At 42.2% G+C, this 20,000-nt stretch overlaps 1 protein-coding gene across 4 annotated transcripts in view; it reads right to left on the bottom strand.

Moving 5' to 3' along the window:
- The window catches only part of etv1 (ETS variant transcription factor 1), a gene marked incomplete at both ends in the record, with an annotated part of 16,891 nt that extends 1,517 nt beyond the window's left edge, over positions 1 to 15,374 (bottom strand). The window contains 10 exons of one of the 4 annotated variants that reach the window (XM_083678852.1): positions 682 to 851; positions 1,132 to 1,200; positions 1,303 to 1,371; positions 3,207 to 3,454; positions 3,701 to 3,889; positions 5,001 to 5,130; positions 9,737 to 9,790; positions 14,498 to 14,545; positions 14,883 to 14,973; positions 15,330 to 15,374. In XM_083678852.1, coding sequence (XP_083534978.1) covers positions 682 to 851; positions 1,132 to 1,200; positions 1,303 to 1,371; positions 3,207 to 3,454; positions 3,701 to 3,889; positions 5,001 to 5,130; positions 9,737 to 9,790; positions 14,498 to 14,545; positions 14,883 to 14,973; positions 15,330 to 15,374 — 1,113 coding nt within the window. Of the gene's footprint in view, positions 1 to 681; positions 852 to 1,131; positions 1,201 to 1,302; positions 1,372 to 3,206; positions 3,455 to 3,700; positions 3,890 to 5,000; positions 5,131 to 9,736; positions 9,791 to 13,718; positions 13,780 to 14,497; positions 14,546 to 14,882; positions 14,974 to 15,329 lie in introns of those variants that run through there. The other 3 variants (XM_083678853.1, XM_083678854.1, XM_083678855.1) reach the window with 3 other exon arrangements.
- Positions 15,375 to 20,000: the final 4,626 nt, after the last annotated feature.

Here is a 20,000-nt window from a genome sequence, read left to right on the forward strand (position 1 = left end):
TCCCCCCTCAGCGCACAGGCTACTGACTGACTGAGGCTCTCTGTCTGTGATGTGGGGGCACACGAGCACCACCGCCATCACCACGGCGACCACCGCCACGACGACCTGCTTCCCATTTCAAAGGGCCAAACCGTCAACACCGCTTATATTTTTAGGAACAGGTTCACTGAAATATTTAGTAGGGCCACTTTGTCGGCTGACAGTCGGTTTGGTTTGATTTGATCGGATGATGTACTTTTAGCACAAGGTGAAGCCAAAAAAGGGAACCTCGCCCTCTGTACACTCTTTAAAACATGTCTTGGAAGATTATCCCTGAACGTTTGAAGTGCATAACACTTCAAATGCACTTCACATGATCAGGATAATCTTGTCACTGCAGCTTGTCTTGAAGGGACCACAACAGGTGCAACAAAATAGTTTTTTTTTTTATTGTTGTTTTTACAATATAACATATGTACATTTATATTTATTTATATGTACAATGTACATTTAAAATAATGTTTTTATGTAGAGGATGTACTGTATGAATATCTAATATTAAAAAAAACTGTCTCTACATTTAAAAAAATAAAAATAATAATGTATATAGAACATTATCATCATAAAAAAATCAAACTGTCTCTCACCTCCTCTGGTTCTATGAGTTTGAACTCATTATAAAAAAATCAAACTGTCTCTCACCTCCTCTGGTTCTATGAGTTTGAACTCCATGCCGCGGCCAGTCCAAGCGATGAAGTGGGAGTTGGTGGGGTCGTCCAGGAGTGCCACCAGGAACTGCCAGAGCTGGAGGGAGCCCCTGCGCTGGTATGTTGGGCCTTCGCGGTACAGGCCTGACTCCTGCTTTATGTCACCTACAGGACAGAACAATGGAGGTTGTCATTTCATGTTTCATTGGGCCTCCAGCTCCCTATGACCGCAAATCAGTGGAGGCCGGTGGAGGTAGAAATCGGGGGACGGGCTCATTGTAACGCATGGGACAGAATGAGGACAATGAGAACGCGCATTACTGATACGATTCTTCATTCCGTTCCATGCATTACAATGAGCCTGTCGTCCGATTTCTACCTCCGCCAGCCTCCCCTGCTGCAAACAGAGACAGTGTAGCTGTTGAGTAACTCATGGAGGACTCACCTTCAACCTTTTCAGGGACCACACAGGTGTCGTCATAGAAGTGTCTCGCCACCTTATCGAACATGCATCCTAAAGAGATGAAACATTTAACCAGTGTTGAGAAATCTTACAAGGAAAACCCCTAAATGAGATGAACAACCAACATGCATCAGCACAAGTACCGTCCCCTACCTTCAGTCCTGTTGGTGTGAGCCAGATAGCCGTCTTGCCTTAAGTAGACAGAATGGCAGCTAGGCACTTCTGCTGAAACACGGGGAGGAATGGGAGAACGGCCGTTAAAACTCCTTAAGGGAGCATTAGGGAACAGTATCAGCTGTCTGAGGCCCGGCAGGGCTGTTCACTCACTGCACCACTGCTCCTGATTAAAGAACATGTCTTCTAGCGTCTCACTGGCTCGCAGCCATGGCTAAGCTCAGTATATCACACCTCTACTGGACAGTGTGTTCATAGTTTTAGACTAAATTATTCTGATAGAATGTGTACATGAAGAAGAACTGGAGTGTTATCTGTTATGATAGGTTAAAGGGACAGTTCACCCAAATTACAGAATCACATATTTGGTTCCTGACCGTGAAAGAGTCTGTGGACAAAGACTGACAAAATGGTTCTGTTTATCTGGCCACGCGCTGTCAGCATTTTTAACCAAAAACCAATGAAAGTGGCCCTAAATTAGCATGTTTGAAATGTTATGCCCAAATCAACCAATGTGTGAATTATTTTCTGTCCTAGATTGACTCCTTTCTGGGTAAGGAACCAAATATGTGATTTTGTAATTTGGGTGAACTGTCCCTTTAAATCCACAACACTGAAAGACTCAAGGTATTTAAAAATCATCTGTATTACAGAACCTTATTTTCTCTCATAACTGGCACCCATAGATCATAGAACAGAGAGATAGACCATAAAACATTTTCACAACATTTTTGGTGCATAAAATTGTTTATGCTTAACAATGCCATTTTAACTAAAAAATAGTATTGATTAATCTGATCAGCTGAAAAACTACCGGTATTCTAGGGAAGTATGTGTTCACAAGTTTGATCAACTGACCACAATTGGACCCGTTTCAATTACAGTAAATGTTAGAACCTCCTATAAACATTACAACCATTGCTTGTAATCAAACCGTAGAAACAGTTACAAAGTGAATGTCCAATAAAATAACTAAACCCTGTTCATTTAGGGCCATAAACATTTCTCTGAACTTCATCAAAGTAATGGGCTTGTAGAGGAAATTACCGCTAATGAAATTACCAGCTCCCCTCCCATCCTCCGAGCAGGCCTGCTCTCGCAAACATGCTCTACAATGACCGCTAATAAATTCACCTAAATGGACAATCTGGGATATAAACCATACTGAGGAGGCCTCCTCCCTCTGTGTAGCCATGCAGCGGGAGGACACAGAGGAAAAACAACTACAGTGTGTAACTGTGTTGACCAGGCCCGTGTCACAGGGAGAGAGCCGCTTCAATGGGAGGGCTCAGGACTGTTGTTATTGAAATAATCTCCACAGGAAGCAGCTGAGGAGATGCTGCATTCCTCCCTGACTTAGTCTCCACTCCAGTGCAGCCTCTCCCTGCCTCCCTCCTATGAATGAACACAGCGGTCCAACTCAGGTTCATTCATGCCCTGGTGTGGCCTCAGGCCTAGGGTCCCGGGGGGCAGATTAGCCCCCCCCCGACCACACCCCCTTCCCTTCGAGGAGGGAGGATGGACTGTGACCAGGCAGACCCCCCCACCAGCCTTCATCTCTCCATTAGAGCACCACAGGAAATGAAGTCCCGGCACAGACACCCAAACCAGACCCCCCTACGCTAATAATGGGTTAATTCAATACAGCCCCTATTTCTAAAATGATAAAACAATCTGGTTTTACAGGAACAAAGGAGGCTTCGTCTACAGTATGTGGTTATGTGGGTCCAAATGTCCAAGCATTTTCTAATGGGTTCTTTGCTCTCGAATGCATATATTTTCAACGGTGGACACATAAATACAATACTGGACTAAACAGCTTACCGTAGCCGTAATAAGGTAATACTGATGCCCCCAAGTCCCGTCAAAGTAAACCTGCTCACCTGAGTCATAGGTGAAATCCCTCGGCTCCTGTTTGATCATCATAGAGGGGGGGTACGTCGGGGGGATGGGGGCCCCCACCATGGCCGGGTGCTCAAAAAGGGGGTCGGGGTACTCCTGCTTGAAGCCTTGCGGGGGGAACGGGATGTTGGGCTCAGACATCTGTCTGTGGTACATGGGCCGGCCGTCTCGAGACATCGACGGAGGGGACGGGAACGAGTGACACGGCTCTGACAACTGACGTCGAAATCTGATCAAAAGCACAAATATAACATTTCACGATAACAGATCAGGGCACAGGTGTATTGACATGAATGCACAGTATATTCAAACAAAGCTTAAAGATCTAAATAATTATGATGAGTGACAAAATGTCACTCAGTTATCAAAAATAACTGAAAAAGAGCACCTGAAACTACTAACAAATATATAGATATTTTTATTTTTGTCTTATTTCGATGATGCAATGGTGTTCTCTCCAGTCCCTGCTGCGTACCTGTGGTCCATGGAGTAGGCGCTGTCAGGGAGGGGCTGGGAGGGGGGGAGGTGAGGGTACGTCCTGTCTGGTTTGGGGGTGAGAGCGGCCGTGGGGGAGGCATGGTGGAGTGGGGACACGGGGGTGCTGCAGGGGGGCGTGGCGGGGCTGGAGGGCTTCATTCCTGTTGGGTGCTTCTGCTCATAGGCACTGGGAGACACACAGGGGAAGCAGTCAGTGTCTGGGGCTTTAGTTAAAGCTGTGCACATCATTTCACAGTGGGACACTGTAACACAGATCCACCTGAAATGCTCAAATCAAACTCAGACAATGGGTATTGTACTTCACGTCAAAGTTGCTTTACCACTTCTATGATTCTGGATCAGGAATGGGTTGTTTGACCAAGCGTTAAAATGCTTTAAAATGCTAAAATGTCCACTGTTTCTGTCCTGCAGTTTAACATATGTCAGGTGTGTGTACGCCTCATGTTTATTTCATTACTTCATAACGCTGTTCTTCAAGATGGCTCCCGCATTGCTCGTACATGGTAATTGCTCCAGCATACAGGGGGAATGCAATAGATCACAAATCAAATCAATTCAAGATTGAATGTAACTAGGCAACCCAGTCTGCTGTGCCACAGGCATTTTGGTTAATTTCAAATGCTGTTCATTGAATTTGATTTAACTTGCAATGTACTTTATGTCTGCACTATCACATATTTATTCCAATGTCAGACGCGCCCTCAATCAAAACATTTAACACAACACCTGCTATTTTGTTTCATAGGCAATGGCATAACTGGAACTCATTTAGGTATTTTGTTCAATGATAATCAGAGAACTTAAAATAAGAATTCTCAAAATGGAAGATAATCATACAAAGTAAGTGCAGTGAGGGACGAAATACACTGTGGTTTATCAAGAAGCAGCCATTAACTGACAGTTTGCCAATTCTGAATGACTTTGAACAGCTAGTGAGCTAGTGTAGGAGGCTTAAACTCCAGGTTTTCATTTTGTTATTTGTCATTAAACTGTGTACCAGTCCAATGTCCCACAGGGGACAAACAAGCATTTTCCTACAATACAGCTAAGCAAGTAGCCCATATCTTAAGGTTATTCAGTTTTTCTTTTTTTTTATCTTTGATGGAACATATCTGTAATGTCTCTGTCTGTTACAGAGGCAGAAACCACTACGGCCACTTCATATCATCGTAGCTAATTCAGTGGATGAGGTCAGTGGATGCTGTACGAACAGACGGTAATAATTCTAACCCTAACGCTTTGCAGGGTAATGTTCTAGAAGCTGGAGCGCCACCCACCTGATGTTGTACAGGCACTTCTCCCCATAGTGGAGTTTGAATGGCTGCTCCTGGCTACAGGTGGAGCTCAGCTCTGAGCACGGGCTATGGGGCTCCTTCTTGATCTTCAGCTGCAGTCCGTGGAACGCCACTACAGTAGGCATGGATGGAAGGGAGGGAGGGGAGGACGGAGGAGGAGGAGGTGGGGAGGAGAGGAAGTGAAAGGTTGATTAGATTGGTGATGTGGGGTAGAGTAGAGTAGAGTGGAGTAGACAACTCTATTATCCTCCATGAGGAAATTTGTTTGCAGGGTCACTTACAAACAAACACAACACACATATTCAACACATATACACGTACGTACATAAAACATATTTAAATGTTTTATTAATTAATTTAAAAAAAAAAGAAACATAAAAAACATTAGTGCACTAAATAGTAAAATGATTGTCCATAACTGTGTTGTTTGTTATTATTGTCCACTGTAATTCCAACTGTAAAGTACCAGTGCGTTGTCCATGGTCAGTCCATTCCATTTGAAGTGCTAGTGCATGTGTGTACGTGCGTGCGTGCGCTCCTGTATATGCAGCTCATTCATTCACTTGTTAATGTTAGCATTTGCTAATCAGCGCTTTGTGCTGCATTGTACTAGCCCAGAAAACAGACAGTCAGACCATGAAAAGCAATTATACTCTGAGGACACTTCCACCAGAATGCCATCCGATCCAACTCTTGGGGTAATGGGTAGGTACAGTACAAGCATCGTGAGGGTAAAAGCCTGTCTACCCCGCAGTGACGATGCTAAGAATAGGCCAGGGGATGTCGGGCATCCCAGTCATCATTCACTTCAAATCACGTTTGTATCGCTGTTACAGAATCCCATCCTCTCATCCTGAAATATGACAATCTCAAAGCCGGGGGGCGACTCCACTAAATCCTTATCTCCTTTCAGCGACCTGCCAATACGGTCCAGACGACAACAACAAGACCCATTGATCCAGGGCCTCTCTCTCTACCTATGCCCACAGTCCCAGTGCATCTGAGAGGCTGTTAAGTGCCAAATCAGTCCTGATTAACGTCCCATCATCTTGAGTCATGATCAACGCTAATTCAATTGCCCACGCTGACGAAAACCAAGTCAGTCAGGATGAAGTCGAGTCTGGGTGCCTTGAGAGTTACCGTCTCACCGCTAATAAACACACAGACAGACAGACAGACACACACACACACACACACACACACACACACACACACACACACACACACACACACTCACACACACACACACACACACACACACACACACACACACAGACAGAGACACACACACACACACACACAGACAGACACACACACGCGCACATACGCACGCACACACACACACACACACACACACACACATACAACTGAGAGATCGAGAGAGATCATGTGGCAAAGTAAAATCCATAAACAGAATCTAAAAAAGCTAAAAATGTTCTGCCATGTCTACACAGCAAGAATCATGCTCAAACCTGTGCTGTGGATTGCAAGTGTATATTTTCCTTGGACGGGCCATTAAAACAAGGCAATTCCTGGGGCCTGTGAGGAAGTACTTTAGCACTGAGAGGTTGTAGGAGAAGCGGATGTTTTGAGTTTCTCACGTCTGACTGACAGCTGCCCTGTGTGGAGGCCTCTGTGTGCAGGGGTCGATCTGCCAACACCCCCATCTGACGCCAGGGTCCCGGGGGACGGCCACACGGGCCCGTCGTGACAAAGCACAGGGGTTGTTCACACAGGCCTCTGTGGGACGTGACCTTTCTGGGTCATCGATCCGAGGTCAAAGAGACACTTCCTGAGGGGAGACCTTTGACGAGGTAGAACGACATCACCAACATGGTGGTTGCAGTCTTAGCAGGCTAATTAAGGGCTGAGTAATAATTTCTTGTTAATATCATGGATTACTGTGGCTTCATCCTGGCTATGCAGAAGCGTGGAAAGTATTTTTTTCCACTTTTCATACAAAAGCAAATTATTCTTTTGTATATCAAATGAAGAACATATTCAGTAAAACATACAAACACTGTGTTGTGTGAATGTACCTGTTTGTGCATGGACTCAAGCTACAAAGTTAACAATAGCTTAACCTGTGCCATAACAGAGGGACTTTAAATGGAGATGGAAATGTCACAATAGATTTATCTGTGGGGTGCCAAGGTACACAAATCAATAGAGAACACATAGCGGGCAACTAGAACAGATACTCCCTTTTAGTCCTGAATGTCATGTCTATCACAGCTCTGATTGCCGTGATTATCTACACATTGATTTATCTAAATGAGAGCATTTTATTTATTTTTTTAAAGAAGAAGCATTTATTACTGGTATACTTTTGTAAATTAGTGTAATGTTTTTCTATGCATTTATATACAGTTATTTCTGTAGTTATTGCATTCTTTTTTTCTTTTTTTACAAATATAGATTAACCTTTCTCCTTGGCAGGGAAATAAATAATAAATTACAGATACATTTTTCACTGATTTGATAACATGTTACTGTTGTTTGTTCGGTAAAATAGGTTTGCACTATTTCTATTTTAAACATTTCACTGAAATCTTTTATTTTACGTTATATATGTTATTCAATGTTGTTTATGTCTCTTACCAGGTTACAAAACATTGTCATTCAATTCTCTAAATAATTCCTCTCCAAAATTATTAATTAATCATATTTTTTCTCATAAAATCAATAAGAAAATTATATATTTTTGAAATACTCCAGACCAATTACTCTCCCATTTAAGTGTGTATCATATTAATAGATTCACTGTATTAGCTGCAAGCTAAGCATTTTCATATTTGTGCCAATCATTTGTAATTACCATAAAAAGGCCTTGAGGACTTGTGTGTGTTGGGCTACAAATTGTGTATTTTGGCAAAACCAAATTCTACTTTCGGCAGGTATTTCTCCACTCCATTCATAAAAATGCTGTTCTTTTGCTAACGAACAGCAATAACCCTCCATTTTCACATCCTGTTAATGCCCTTTATTACCGTTAGTGTTAGTAGCTCTTATCTGCTGGTTACACGTGGCATCACTTTACACCTCCACTCCTCCACTTCCTACACTGCTAAGTTATGCTAATGAGGCCATGGAAACCACTAGCATTAAAGGCAGACAAAGAAAATTCTCCTCCTCCTTCATAGCCTGAGGGTACATTAGCTTTAAGACTCTGATTTGACATTAAAAGGATTGTTTATTGGATGCAGAATTGCCAGGTGAAACACAATATTGACAATCAATTGTCCAGAGATGAGGTGAAATCAGAAGTTGAATGTCTCTCTTTTGAGCAACGGTGTAAAAACGAGTCAAACTGGTATTAACAGACTTCCCAAAGTTGATTCCTCCAATCAGAGTCTATTTCCATAATACCAATAATGTACTGTATGAGACACAGTGTTCTCCATCCATACAGCTCTGACCATCCCACTCCTTCACTATCTCTCCCCCCCCTCTCTCCCTCTCTCTCTACCTCCCTCTTCCCTCTCTCTCTCTCCCCCTCTCTCTCCCCCTCTCTCTCTCCCCCCCTCTCTCCCCCCCTCTCCCCCTCTCCCTCTCTCTCTACCTCCCTCTTCCCTCTCTCTCTCTTTACCTCTCTCCCCCTCTCTCTCTCCCCCCCTCTCTCTCTCCCCCCCTCTCTCCCTCTCTCTCTCCCCCCCCCTCTCTCCCTCTCTCTCTCCCTCTCTCTCTCCCTCCCTCCACCCCTCTCACTCTCCTCGGTGAAACCCATATGGGACTGCTGCAGGCTGGGGTAGCTGCTCGAGAGCCCAACCACGGTGCCCTCGTCCTCCCACCACCATCTGTCTGTGCCTCTCCAGTCTGCTCCAGCATGCCAACAGGACGTTTCATATGGTCAGCAGTCTCCTACGACCACAATGGGCCTGGGCTGGATGGCTTTGAAGGACATGGGGACAGTTCCTGTGACCTCGGGTTCTAATGGACAAGCGTTTCGGATTACCGGGATAAAAATGGGCCATGCCCACAGAGCTAGGGGTGAGGGGAGGATGTTTCCTCATAGCCACACAACAGCCCCTTGTGACAATACAGAAATAATGACAACAACAATTTAGAAATCACACACAGACTCTGAGGCTGACGTTGCAAGTGTGTGTGTGAGGAAAAGGGGGTGCGCAGCGGACGCAGAGGACGGACGGGGCGTGTACACGCCTTCCTGCTTTCTCACTCTAGCACGGGCCTCTTGGCTCATCTAAAAGACATGTGCTAGTCCTGGATCCAACTGTGTTCCACTCCGTCCATTTCTGTCTCCACGCTGGCACCACTTCCTTCATAACCACCCTGTGCCAAGACAGTCACTTCTAGGCACTTTGGGGACAACTAGCTGTAATAACTAACTGGCCATGTGCATCACAATCAACCCGAAGCCACGCAGAAGCCAGGGAAGGGATCGTCTGAACTCACTGCGATTGAGTGTAAATATTTGGAGTGCTGCTACATGAATAAACCACGGGGCCATGGTGTCACAGTGCCGTAGTGCAGCTGCCGCCTTCCCCTCCTACTCTCTGCAACCGCAAGACGAGCCCTCCAGAGAGCACATGTGAGAGCAAAGGTGAGGATACTGAGAGACTGACACACACACACACACACACACACACACACACACTCTCTCACACACACACACACACTCTCTCACACACACAAACACACTCTCACACACACACACACACACAGATAAATACAAAGCATTGTGCCCTCTTACTTACAGTTTTCAGTCTGGAAGTCTGGAACAAACTGCTCGTCATTGTCTGGAACTTGAGCTAAAGACAGAAAACAGAAGCAGAGAGGAGGGGAAAGGAAAAGGTGATTTTGATGCCGTTGGACAACACCAGACAATGATCACCGTCCCGTCCTGTCCTGTCCTCTAGTGAAACGCCTCTGAAGGCATTAAAAAGCCATTAATGGACATGTGTCTATTAATGAACAAAGCAATGAAGCCTCAGAATCTTCTCAGTGCCTAGCTTGTCTATAACGCACCGTTGGACAAAAAAGTCAATTGGCACGACCAGGATTTGCATGTAAAGCTAAAACAGCGAGAGAATATACTGTTGAATAAACTGAATATACTGTTGAATAAACTGAATATACTGTTGAATATACTGAATATACTGTCTATAACGAGAGAATACACTGTTTTTTGTTTTTTTTTGTCCCTGTCTTTACTGCATGTGCTGAAGCAGTCCTGTCCGTTGATTATGCTGTAGCTTCAGGAGTTTGTCCACGCCAATAACCAAGCACCCATTGTTAACAGTATCTAATTGGGTTCTTCCCCACTGGTGATTCCACCTGTACCTGCCGAGTTAGGTCTGTTCCGAACGCGAGTGTTTCACCTATCATTCACACTCCTGTGCTCTCAACTAATGCTAAGATAATGAAGTATCTCTGCGCTGGGTCCAATTAGGCATGTACATATTTATATCACACATATTTACACTCTGAGACAGTTTTTCTGTCCCTCAAGTTCAACTTGGCAAATTGCGGCGAAAGGCAATACGAGTTTTAAATGTGTCATTAGCACTTCTATTTTTACACACAGAGAGGTGGATCCTCATTATCACCAGATCAGTAACATGTTGAGGCTTGTCTATATCATACAATCTCCCATTTTACCGTATTTTCACTTTTGAAATGAACTTTTTTTTCCTGTGTGGTGTGAAAAGACCCAGACAATAATTACAAAATTATTTCTTTCATATTTCCTCACAATATGAATTATCTATCAAAAACACAAAACATAAAACTGAGTATGTGAAGAAAATCTAAATAGTAAATGATTTGTGTTTGGTTAAACATTTAGAAATCGAGAGATCAAATTTAACTGAACTCTAAATAAAACAAACGTTATAAAAACTGAACCCTATGCACCGGCTGCTACCAGCCAAAGCGGCTCCTCTATCACTGCATATGGCCATTTTAAGAACTGGAACTGTCATCACGATGCTTCATACCAAGTTAATTAGGTGCAAAATAATGCCACACCTTAAGTCACTATAAATAACTAGAGACCAGATTTCTCCCTCAATTCCAGGTAGTGGATCAGCCACATGACCAAAACTGCCCAACGCTCTCCCGGCCCTAGCCTGACCACTCAAGAAAACAAAAACAACATTTCTTCTCCCGCTACTATAGACCTCACAAGACCAGACTACAGACCTCACAAAGTCGCAAATTTCAAAGAGAGAGGGAAGAGAGGTGAAGGGCAGGGCGGAAAAGGGGGTGAAAATGGTGCTACAGCCAGAAGGAGCTGCAGGATGTATGAGTCACTGGCCTCAGTCTGTGAATGGGGCCAGCTGATCTCTGCAACAATTCCTGGGGAGAGCAGGAGAACTGGAACTCTGCCGCCATTCACAAAAAAGAGAGACAGAGAGAGAGAGAGAAAAAAAAAGAGAGAGCAAAGAAAAACAGCAAAGGCCCATACACAGGCCTGAGCAGAAGTGGCAGACCCTTTGTGTGAGAGAGCAAAAGGCCATAAGACCCTTTCATGATTCACAAACCTCCTGTACTGTACATACAAGTGCTCTGTCTCTGAAGTTGTTCGATTTCAAACAAATCTACCACGTCACAAAGAGGACCGGGATGAAAAGTACTGGTCAAAATAAACAGCTTTACTGTCATTTCTTAAACATATCATTCATTACCGTACACTATGCTTTAACAGCTCCAATTTTCACAGTTGTATCAGCATTTACTTAAAATAAAAATATGTAGGCTATTCAAAACATAACAAATATATACACAAATACTCAATGTAGGCTACAGAAATGCAGCATTCTAACATTGTGGCAAACTCACTGAGCAGATCTAAAAGTCAAAAACATACTTGAACAGTTCCAAAAAAGACAGAGACATTTTTTTTGTAGCCTGTCCAATGACATATGCCTGTCAGGTTAAAGACCCTCTTGGTCTGTGATGTCGGAAATTCAGTCTGTCTCATATAATTCCTCCTCTTATTTCCAATTACCTGAACTAATAAATCTTAGAAATAGGTAGGTATTCCTTTTTATCTTAATGGACAGGAAAGTCATTTATTAAATCTACAATCTTGAGATATACATCACATTGATCCTTGACAGGCAGAACTGAAATCCTTACAGTAATATACATCAGCAGGAAAGGTCTCTTTTTTCCACTTCAGCTAAAATATTAAAATGATGTCTTATTCTTTTACAAGCCCTGCGGTATATATGTACTTCATAACCTAACTGGTGGAAAAAAAGCTAGTAAAGTATTCCAATATCTATTTCAAAGCATACCTTTCATTTTAAACCCCTAAATTACACTGCAAGCATTTTTAAACGTATTAAAAAATAGATGAATCTCATCAATGATTAAGTTTCCTTTTTACCTGTGCAAGTGAGTGGGCAATATTTTTCCACCTTTTTGGAAGTATTAAAATAAACGTACAAAAAAACATTAAATGTGATAGAGTACAATGAAAAAACTATTTTTCCACTATTACTTCAATAATCATTGCGCGCTTAATAGTTTTACATTAAGAACAGAATTGTATGGTTAAAAAGAGCAAAGAGCGTTGATAGATAGGACTGTCATGTTTAACTCTCATATCCGGAAAAGGTCAAATACTGTAATCCATACAAGTAATATGTTTTAGTGTCGCTGATGAATTTCCTGTGAAATTGTAATTAGCTATAGTCCCTGAATCAACATTTTTAAATAGTCAACGTCTGTCCTCAAATCTTGATTTCCATCAAAGCTTGAAGCCCACAAAGGACTATAAATGTGGGACTGAAGCAGAGAATCTGAGCATCTCTGTACTCACAAATCGCAGACGTATTCTCAAATATATTTGGCTTTCACAATGTCATTCTCAACTATTTAAGTTACACAAAATGTTGGATTGGTAAACAAAGCATAAATAATACAGACCATAGGTTATATGTAGCATGTTTTAACAAAATAAAATATATGTGGTGTGTTGAGTACAGAAGTACATTTGATTAAGCTATGTGTCAGAAGACATGTAACAGAAAATGTACAATACTAGCACAGGTAAACAGGTGATGGGCCTTATTTGTAGAGCACAACATGTCCTTGTCTAGATCATGTTTCAAGGCTCGTGCAAACTTTTCAAGATATTTTCGTATGCATGCAGGCAATCATACTGACTTCAGAAATGCTCAAAAAAAGTAAAGTATAAAGTAATTAAGCCTAAATTACATTGATACGACCCACAAGACAACTCACACGTGGTATTTACATCCAACCTCACACTAGAATTTACACTTTTCATTCTGAAATCTTAGTGTTATTTCCAAACATAGTGCCCAATCACATGGCTTGGACATGGTAGTGTTCCATGCATATGTGAATGTGAAATAAATGTGTCAAGCTAATGTTAGCGTACAGAACTGTACCTACACAAGTTAAACATGAGAATAAAAATCCACTTTAGGCAAAACATTATCACAAAACATAAATTCTATGATGCAGTCTATTATATTTAACAATAATTCAACAAACATTTCAAACTAATAAAAATGCCCCATATAAAGAAATGTATTTTCAATACGCATACACTATGGATAACACAAGAATATCAAGAATAGTTATGAGTAGCATATTCACATTAATCTAGTAAATTTCAGAAACTTAAAAAAGACATGCTGTATGAAACATGCATTTTAAGAAAACAGAACAGGCAGAATATTATCAATAATATCCACTAACCAAAACTTCGGTGCTGCAGACAGGGCGGAAAGAAGACACTCGCACTTAAATCCTGAAGCATCACGTCTGAGTAAGACCATAAAGAGCAAGTCTTGCCATTAGAGAAAAATAAATAAATAAACAAATAAATAAATAAACTCTCCAAAAAATCTCAGTGGCTGATCAGAGACCAACTCTTTTCTGGTGAACCTGAGAAAAATGTAAATCCGCTCTTTTTCCTCCAGAAAAAAAGAATAGGAAGAGAAAAAGACAGAGGATACTATAGCTGTAGAGGATGAGCTGTGGAGAGATGCACTGAGAGGAAAGAGAGAGAGAGAGAGAGAGAGAGAGAAAGAGTGTGTGAGGGTGTACGTGTGTGCCTGTGTGTGTGTGTGTGTGTATGAGAGAGCGAGCGAGAGAGAGAGAGAGAGAGAGAGAGAGAGAGAGGTGATGGTACAGCACTGGTGGTGGTGGTGGAGGTGGCGGCTTGCGTGTGTTAGCTCTCGCCAAAAGCAGAAGAGACAGTGAGCGGCGTAGAGCCTTCTCCTGGTAATTTGTGATGACACTCTGGGTAGAGCCTCCTTAGTCTCCCTGAAGACCCGCGCTCATCACAGTCTCTAATGTATGCATGACACACAAGGTGCCTCTTCCACATAAGCTCTAATTGGACTGCAACGTTAGGAATGGAACTTGAGGCAGCTTTCGCTCTCTCCTTCTCCTCCTCTCCGTATCTCTCATGCCTCTCTGTCCTTTAACACAGTGAGCTTGTTCAGCGTGTGGTGAAGAGAGTAAACACTTACCTTCTGCCAGCCATGTCTCCTGTAGTTGCCTGAGATCCTGAAAGAGTTCTAGGAGAATTGAAACAAAGGACAATCATTGAGGGAGAGGGAGAGAGAGAGAGAGAGAGAAAAAAAAAAGAACAGAAAAAAAACACAATTCTCCTCACTATGACAGACTGATAGGTTTGCGGTCTGATTGGTGGTTTGGCCGGCTTCGCCAGCACACGTGAGGCTTATAACAACTCAATTTGGGTCTGTAACCACTAACAGAGGCTACTCGGAATCTTCACAGGCGAGTGTGTTGTAATTGAGGTTTGTACATAAGAGTGCAGGTGGCCACAAACAAATTGAATTTTGCTAAATGCTAAGAAGCCGTGAAATTAACTTTTTCCCTCCCTCTGCCTACCTTCAGTGTCCAGGGCCAGGTCAGAGTTAATGAATTTTCTTTTTCTGTCATTTGCTGGCCTCTCGCTGCAGGTCTTCTTCCCTCGTGGCTTCTAAAAGGGAGGAAACACGATCAATGTTTCCCACTGGAGTGATTCTGTTGCGTAGCACACTTACACCGAAGACAGCTGAGAGAGCCATATATGAGCTCCAGTCACACAGCTTTCATACTTTCAAACTTGTCCCAGATCGATGTACACACCATTGATGTATGGTACACACGTGTGCAGCCTATTGTACAAAGGAAAGGCAACATCCCTCTCTGAGAGGTCAGAAGTCATTGGAATTAGGTTGTGATTCAAGACCGAGAATAAAACTGTAACAAAGCAAACTTCATAATAAAAAAAGTTAATAAAAAAAATAGCTACATTTTCATAATCTCGGCACATAAATGATTTAACTCACTCACATTGGAATTAACGTAAGGCACTTGTTGGTCGTGAAATCCATCCATTCTACCGTGAGAGCTAGTGCTCTAGTTTAATTGATAAGCAATTAGCAAGATCTCTCCGCTGAGTCTGCCGTCCGGTCACCCTTAAAAACACCGGGATAGAGGGAAGAAACATGAATGAACCGTGTGAACTTGACGGGATTATTAACTTGAAGCAGTTTCATTCATAAAGGTATAAAAACACCTCCGCAATGAATGACTCACGACAGAAGTAAACAAATAATAATTCCAACTTATATAAAAGACCACAACTGACGTTGTTTAGTCACGGCAAATAGGTAAAGTATCGGGTTGTTTACATCGTTATTGTGTTTCAGTAAACAGCCCATTCCGAACCACAGGCTGTGCGCAACGGTGGCGAGGATAAACACCACGGGAAAACGGGGCAGAGCGGTCTCTCAAAATGATATTAAAAAGGCATGTATACTTAGAAAGTAGAAAAGATAAACGAGTGGGCACTTACCTAACTACTGTGCACGGCATTCATTCGCAGGCTCGTTGCTTGTATTTAGTTAGAACCGAGAGTGTGCGACGTGCGGCTGTGAGTCTCCCGGCTGACGCGTCAGCTCCGTTCACTCAGGTCGGCGGTGCTCCGCGCGGCTCGCCTTCGCCTCCCGGGGCCTCCCATAGAAACAGAGCGCGCTCTGATTCCTATTGGTTGTCAATATTCTTTCACTGGATCAGATTTCTACCCGTCAGTCACGCACTGTTCGACTCACAGGTGTGAGTTCTCAACTTCGTAACTTAGTGTCAAATATAACTCTCTTGTTTGTGTTAAATGTTGATACTATTATTTACTATTATTTAGACTATTCTTTTTTTTTTCTTCTCAAAATGGCATTGCGCTTTCACATAACATCTGCATTAACATTTGAAAGATTTATAGACCCCCCCTCCTTCTCTCTCTCTCACACACACACACACACACACACACACACACACACACACACACACACACACACACACACACACACACACCACACACACACACACACACACACACACACACACACTCTTCTCTATTTCGCCCCCTCTCTCTAAAACATACACACTCTCTCCCTGTCTCCTCACTCAGAGACAACACACACACACACACACACACAGACACACACACACACACACACACACACACGCACACACACACACACACACACACACACACACACTGAAGTTTGTGACTATGGTAACAGTGTTTTGAAGTGTTTCCAGGGGGACTTGCTAAAGCTCCAGCTCTCCCCTCCGTGTAAGGGATACATTGTTGAGTGTGCTTCAGACCTGCAGAAGGCACTGACCTGTAAGTAAATCACAGGTCACTGGGCAACTGAAGACAGGTTTGCAACACAGACTAAATGGGACACACGCTGAGAGCAGCTGCTGCTTTATAAGGAGACATTTTTAGGGCAGTTCTACTGGTTATTGATAACAACTTAATGGTCATCTTCCTCAAATTTTAATCTATGTTTGCATGGCTTGTCTAAACACAACATTAAAAACATGATACATTTGACTGAAAGTAGGTCTTATATCACATACACTGATTTGCTCCTAGTATGGACATCCAGTCGGTCTCCTTCCGACACTGATGGAAATGTGAAGTGAAGTATCATGTCAGTGGTATAGAACCTCCCTTGAGGCCTGAGAAACACAGGTCAAGTGTAGGTGTCCAGCCATCTGACACCAAACAAAGAGGTAAACACAAAGTGCAATCTCAACTCCTCGCACATTTGCACTATCCAGATTCCCCAGAGACGCCACGAAAACAAGCATTAGCTATAGTATAGTGTTCACATTACACATTCATTCTATTGAATGAGTAGATTCATTTGGCATTTACATTTATACAGGTTATTATATGCTAATTTATGGATTTAGGATTGGATGACCTTACTGCTGTAGTTCCTATTGTTTAGAGGCTCAATCATGAAACAGATCATGAAGCTGTTATCAAATGAGTTCTTCGTATATTTGTCGATTTCTAAAATCATATTTGAAATTACTATAAATTGAGTTGAACATAATGATATGTGGGCTTACTGTTAGTTGGGTCAAGCCCATGGTAAAGGGTCATGTCAAAGGGCCATTGCAGGGTCAAGGTGTATGAACGGAATACAGAACTGTCAAGTGTGACATACCATGAACCATAACACAGTTTGACAGCCATCTTTCAGGGTTTGAGATCTTCTGTACTGTATAGCTTTTCAGCAGGTGTAAGAACCTTAACGTAGTATTGAGTGTCCTTTAGTTGTCTGTGACAATCAACCAGTCTCCAATCCAAAATACAGGTGACATAGAGTGCCATTAAGTGTTTGGAGGGGTCAAAGGTTAAAAAAGCACACCCGAGAGTCAAACAACAGCATTTTATTGTTACCGTATTGGTATCTCAGTCAGAATAGGCAGGCTTTAAGAATAACACACTGGTGTGATTGATAGAGAAAAGCAATGCAGAAAGCAGAAAAATAACATTGTGTACAAAAATACAACTTCACTGTACAAACACTGCACTTACAAAGCAAAGAAATAGAAAACTGGTTAATCAAAGTCTTCCATAGGCAGGATGGCACTTTAAAACACAGACAGAAATCCAATACAGAAATCTTCTATCCTTGAACTGTACTTGAAAAAAGCATGCAGGAATGCACCTCAGTTGAAAGCATTGATCTACTCATGTAGGCTACAGTGTTATTGTACTGTTCGTGTCATTTTTAAGTAGTCCCAAATTGTGACAAAGGTACAAATCTGAATATGGTATTTAGTTTTGTTTGTCTTTGGTGAAATAGTGTACTGAGGTAAAAAAAAAAAATAGGAATAGGAACTACTCGTAGGTAAAACAAATATAACCTTTGGAGATAGTTGGAAGGAGGAAACAAAACCTTTCTCGTCTGTCACACAAATTGATGAGATTGATTTTCAGGATTGATTCTTCAATTCCAGCTCAGGTATGTCAATAGTAATTTTACATTTAGACTTGAATTGTAATCGGTTAATGTATGCTGTTTGTATGAGGGATGCACTGTAAACAACGTTCAATAGTAAACAGCTGAAGAAGACACAGAACAATCAATGGGGAAAATGGGTCAGAAACAAGTCTGTGCTACGCTAACTGTACCTGGTGGATCAAATTCTATTCTTTGAACAGTCGGCTCTGTAAAAAGGGGCACGGTATAAACTGTTTAATCTTAGTGGCAACCTCATGAACAATATTTTATGTTATGCCTTAAAAATACCTGAGTGCCTGCCCTTAAAAACACAGGACTCCCTGCCCTAGGGTTGTCTAACGGGTATGATATGATATAACGTGACGTTGACAACAAGGCAGTTATATAATGTACTCCTGACAAAGGTACTTTACCTCCATAATACTAACACACTACTGTACTGTACATTTCCACAGGTTTTAAAACAGATCTTGATCACCCATGCAACTCAAGATGTGCACAGCACAACTGGAAGAAATTGTCTTAATTTTCCCCTGTACAAAAAAAAAAAGTGTGTTTCATGCATTTATGAGCAATCAGTAATCTGTAATCCTGTCCAGACCTGGGTTGAAAAGTATTTGAAATACTTTGATTGTTTCTTGAGCCTGCCTGGATTGCCAGATGGGCGGGGTTTGAACTGTTGGGACTATCATTGGTTCCATTGGGCTGTTGTGCAAGGGAAACTCAATCAAGCACAGATAAAAATGTTACATGATTTACCATATATTTGAACCGCAATCTGAACTTTTGTCCATCAACAAGACACTTGAGTATCAATCTGTCTACATGCTTTGTGGTAGCCCTAACAGAGCCTTTGGAAAAAAAATCATAAAGTCATCATCAAAAAGCATGTAGTTTTGCACTTGGCTGCCCTCTGTGGTCAAACTGAAAATTGAAAACATAAATATGCAAAGTTTTCTAATAGCGGCAAATATGTGCATATCTTTGTAAACAACCATAATGTAAAAATGGTACGTAGAGGCCAGTGCTTGACTTCAACACCAGCATGTACATGTTTTTGTGGACCAAAAACAGCACTCTTCACTGACCGTTCTTTATCATGCAATCTCATTCCCTGATGAATTTATCATGGCCGTTTAGCACTGTTTCAAAGAGTCTATTTACTGTAAGACCAAATGCTTCTACAGCACGTCAACTCTATGTCGGCACTGTCTACCTATAACATTAAAGATATGTTCACCCCCATTAACAGTACTCCATTATCCATCATGCACTGGGGTGTTCAAATGCAAACACAGATTTTAAAACAATGACGCAGCATAAACCAACACGTTGCCACACAAGAGACATTCAATGATTGACATGAATGTTTCTTTCCTTCTGAGGACTCGATTCACATACTGTAGCACTGTGCACGATAACACCATAACATAGACATTAAGAAAAGAAACGTGCCATTGTTTAAAGGCTAGAACTATTCCAGATGGACCTCCACAACACCCTATCATTGTGGAGTGGCACCCACGTTACGAACCGTAGCCTCAGTTAGGGTAGCTCCTCCCTCTGCCAAAGTGAGAGGGGCCAAAGTGGCAATAACATACCCCTTGGCAGAAGCAGCTACAGTACACTACTGTGTGGACCTAGGCTAATTAATTAGCATCCATAGCATCATAACATCGTCAGTTCCCTCCGT

This window comes from Argentina silus (assembly GCF_951799395.1).
Source record: "Argentina silus genome assembly, chromosome: 10".
Classification (NCBI taxonomy): domain Eukaryota; kingdom Metazoa; phylum Chordata; class Actinopteri; order Argentiniformes; family Argentinidae; genus Argentina; species Argentina silus.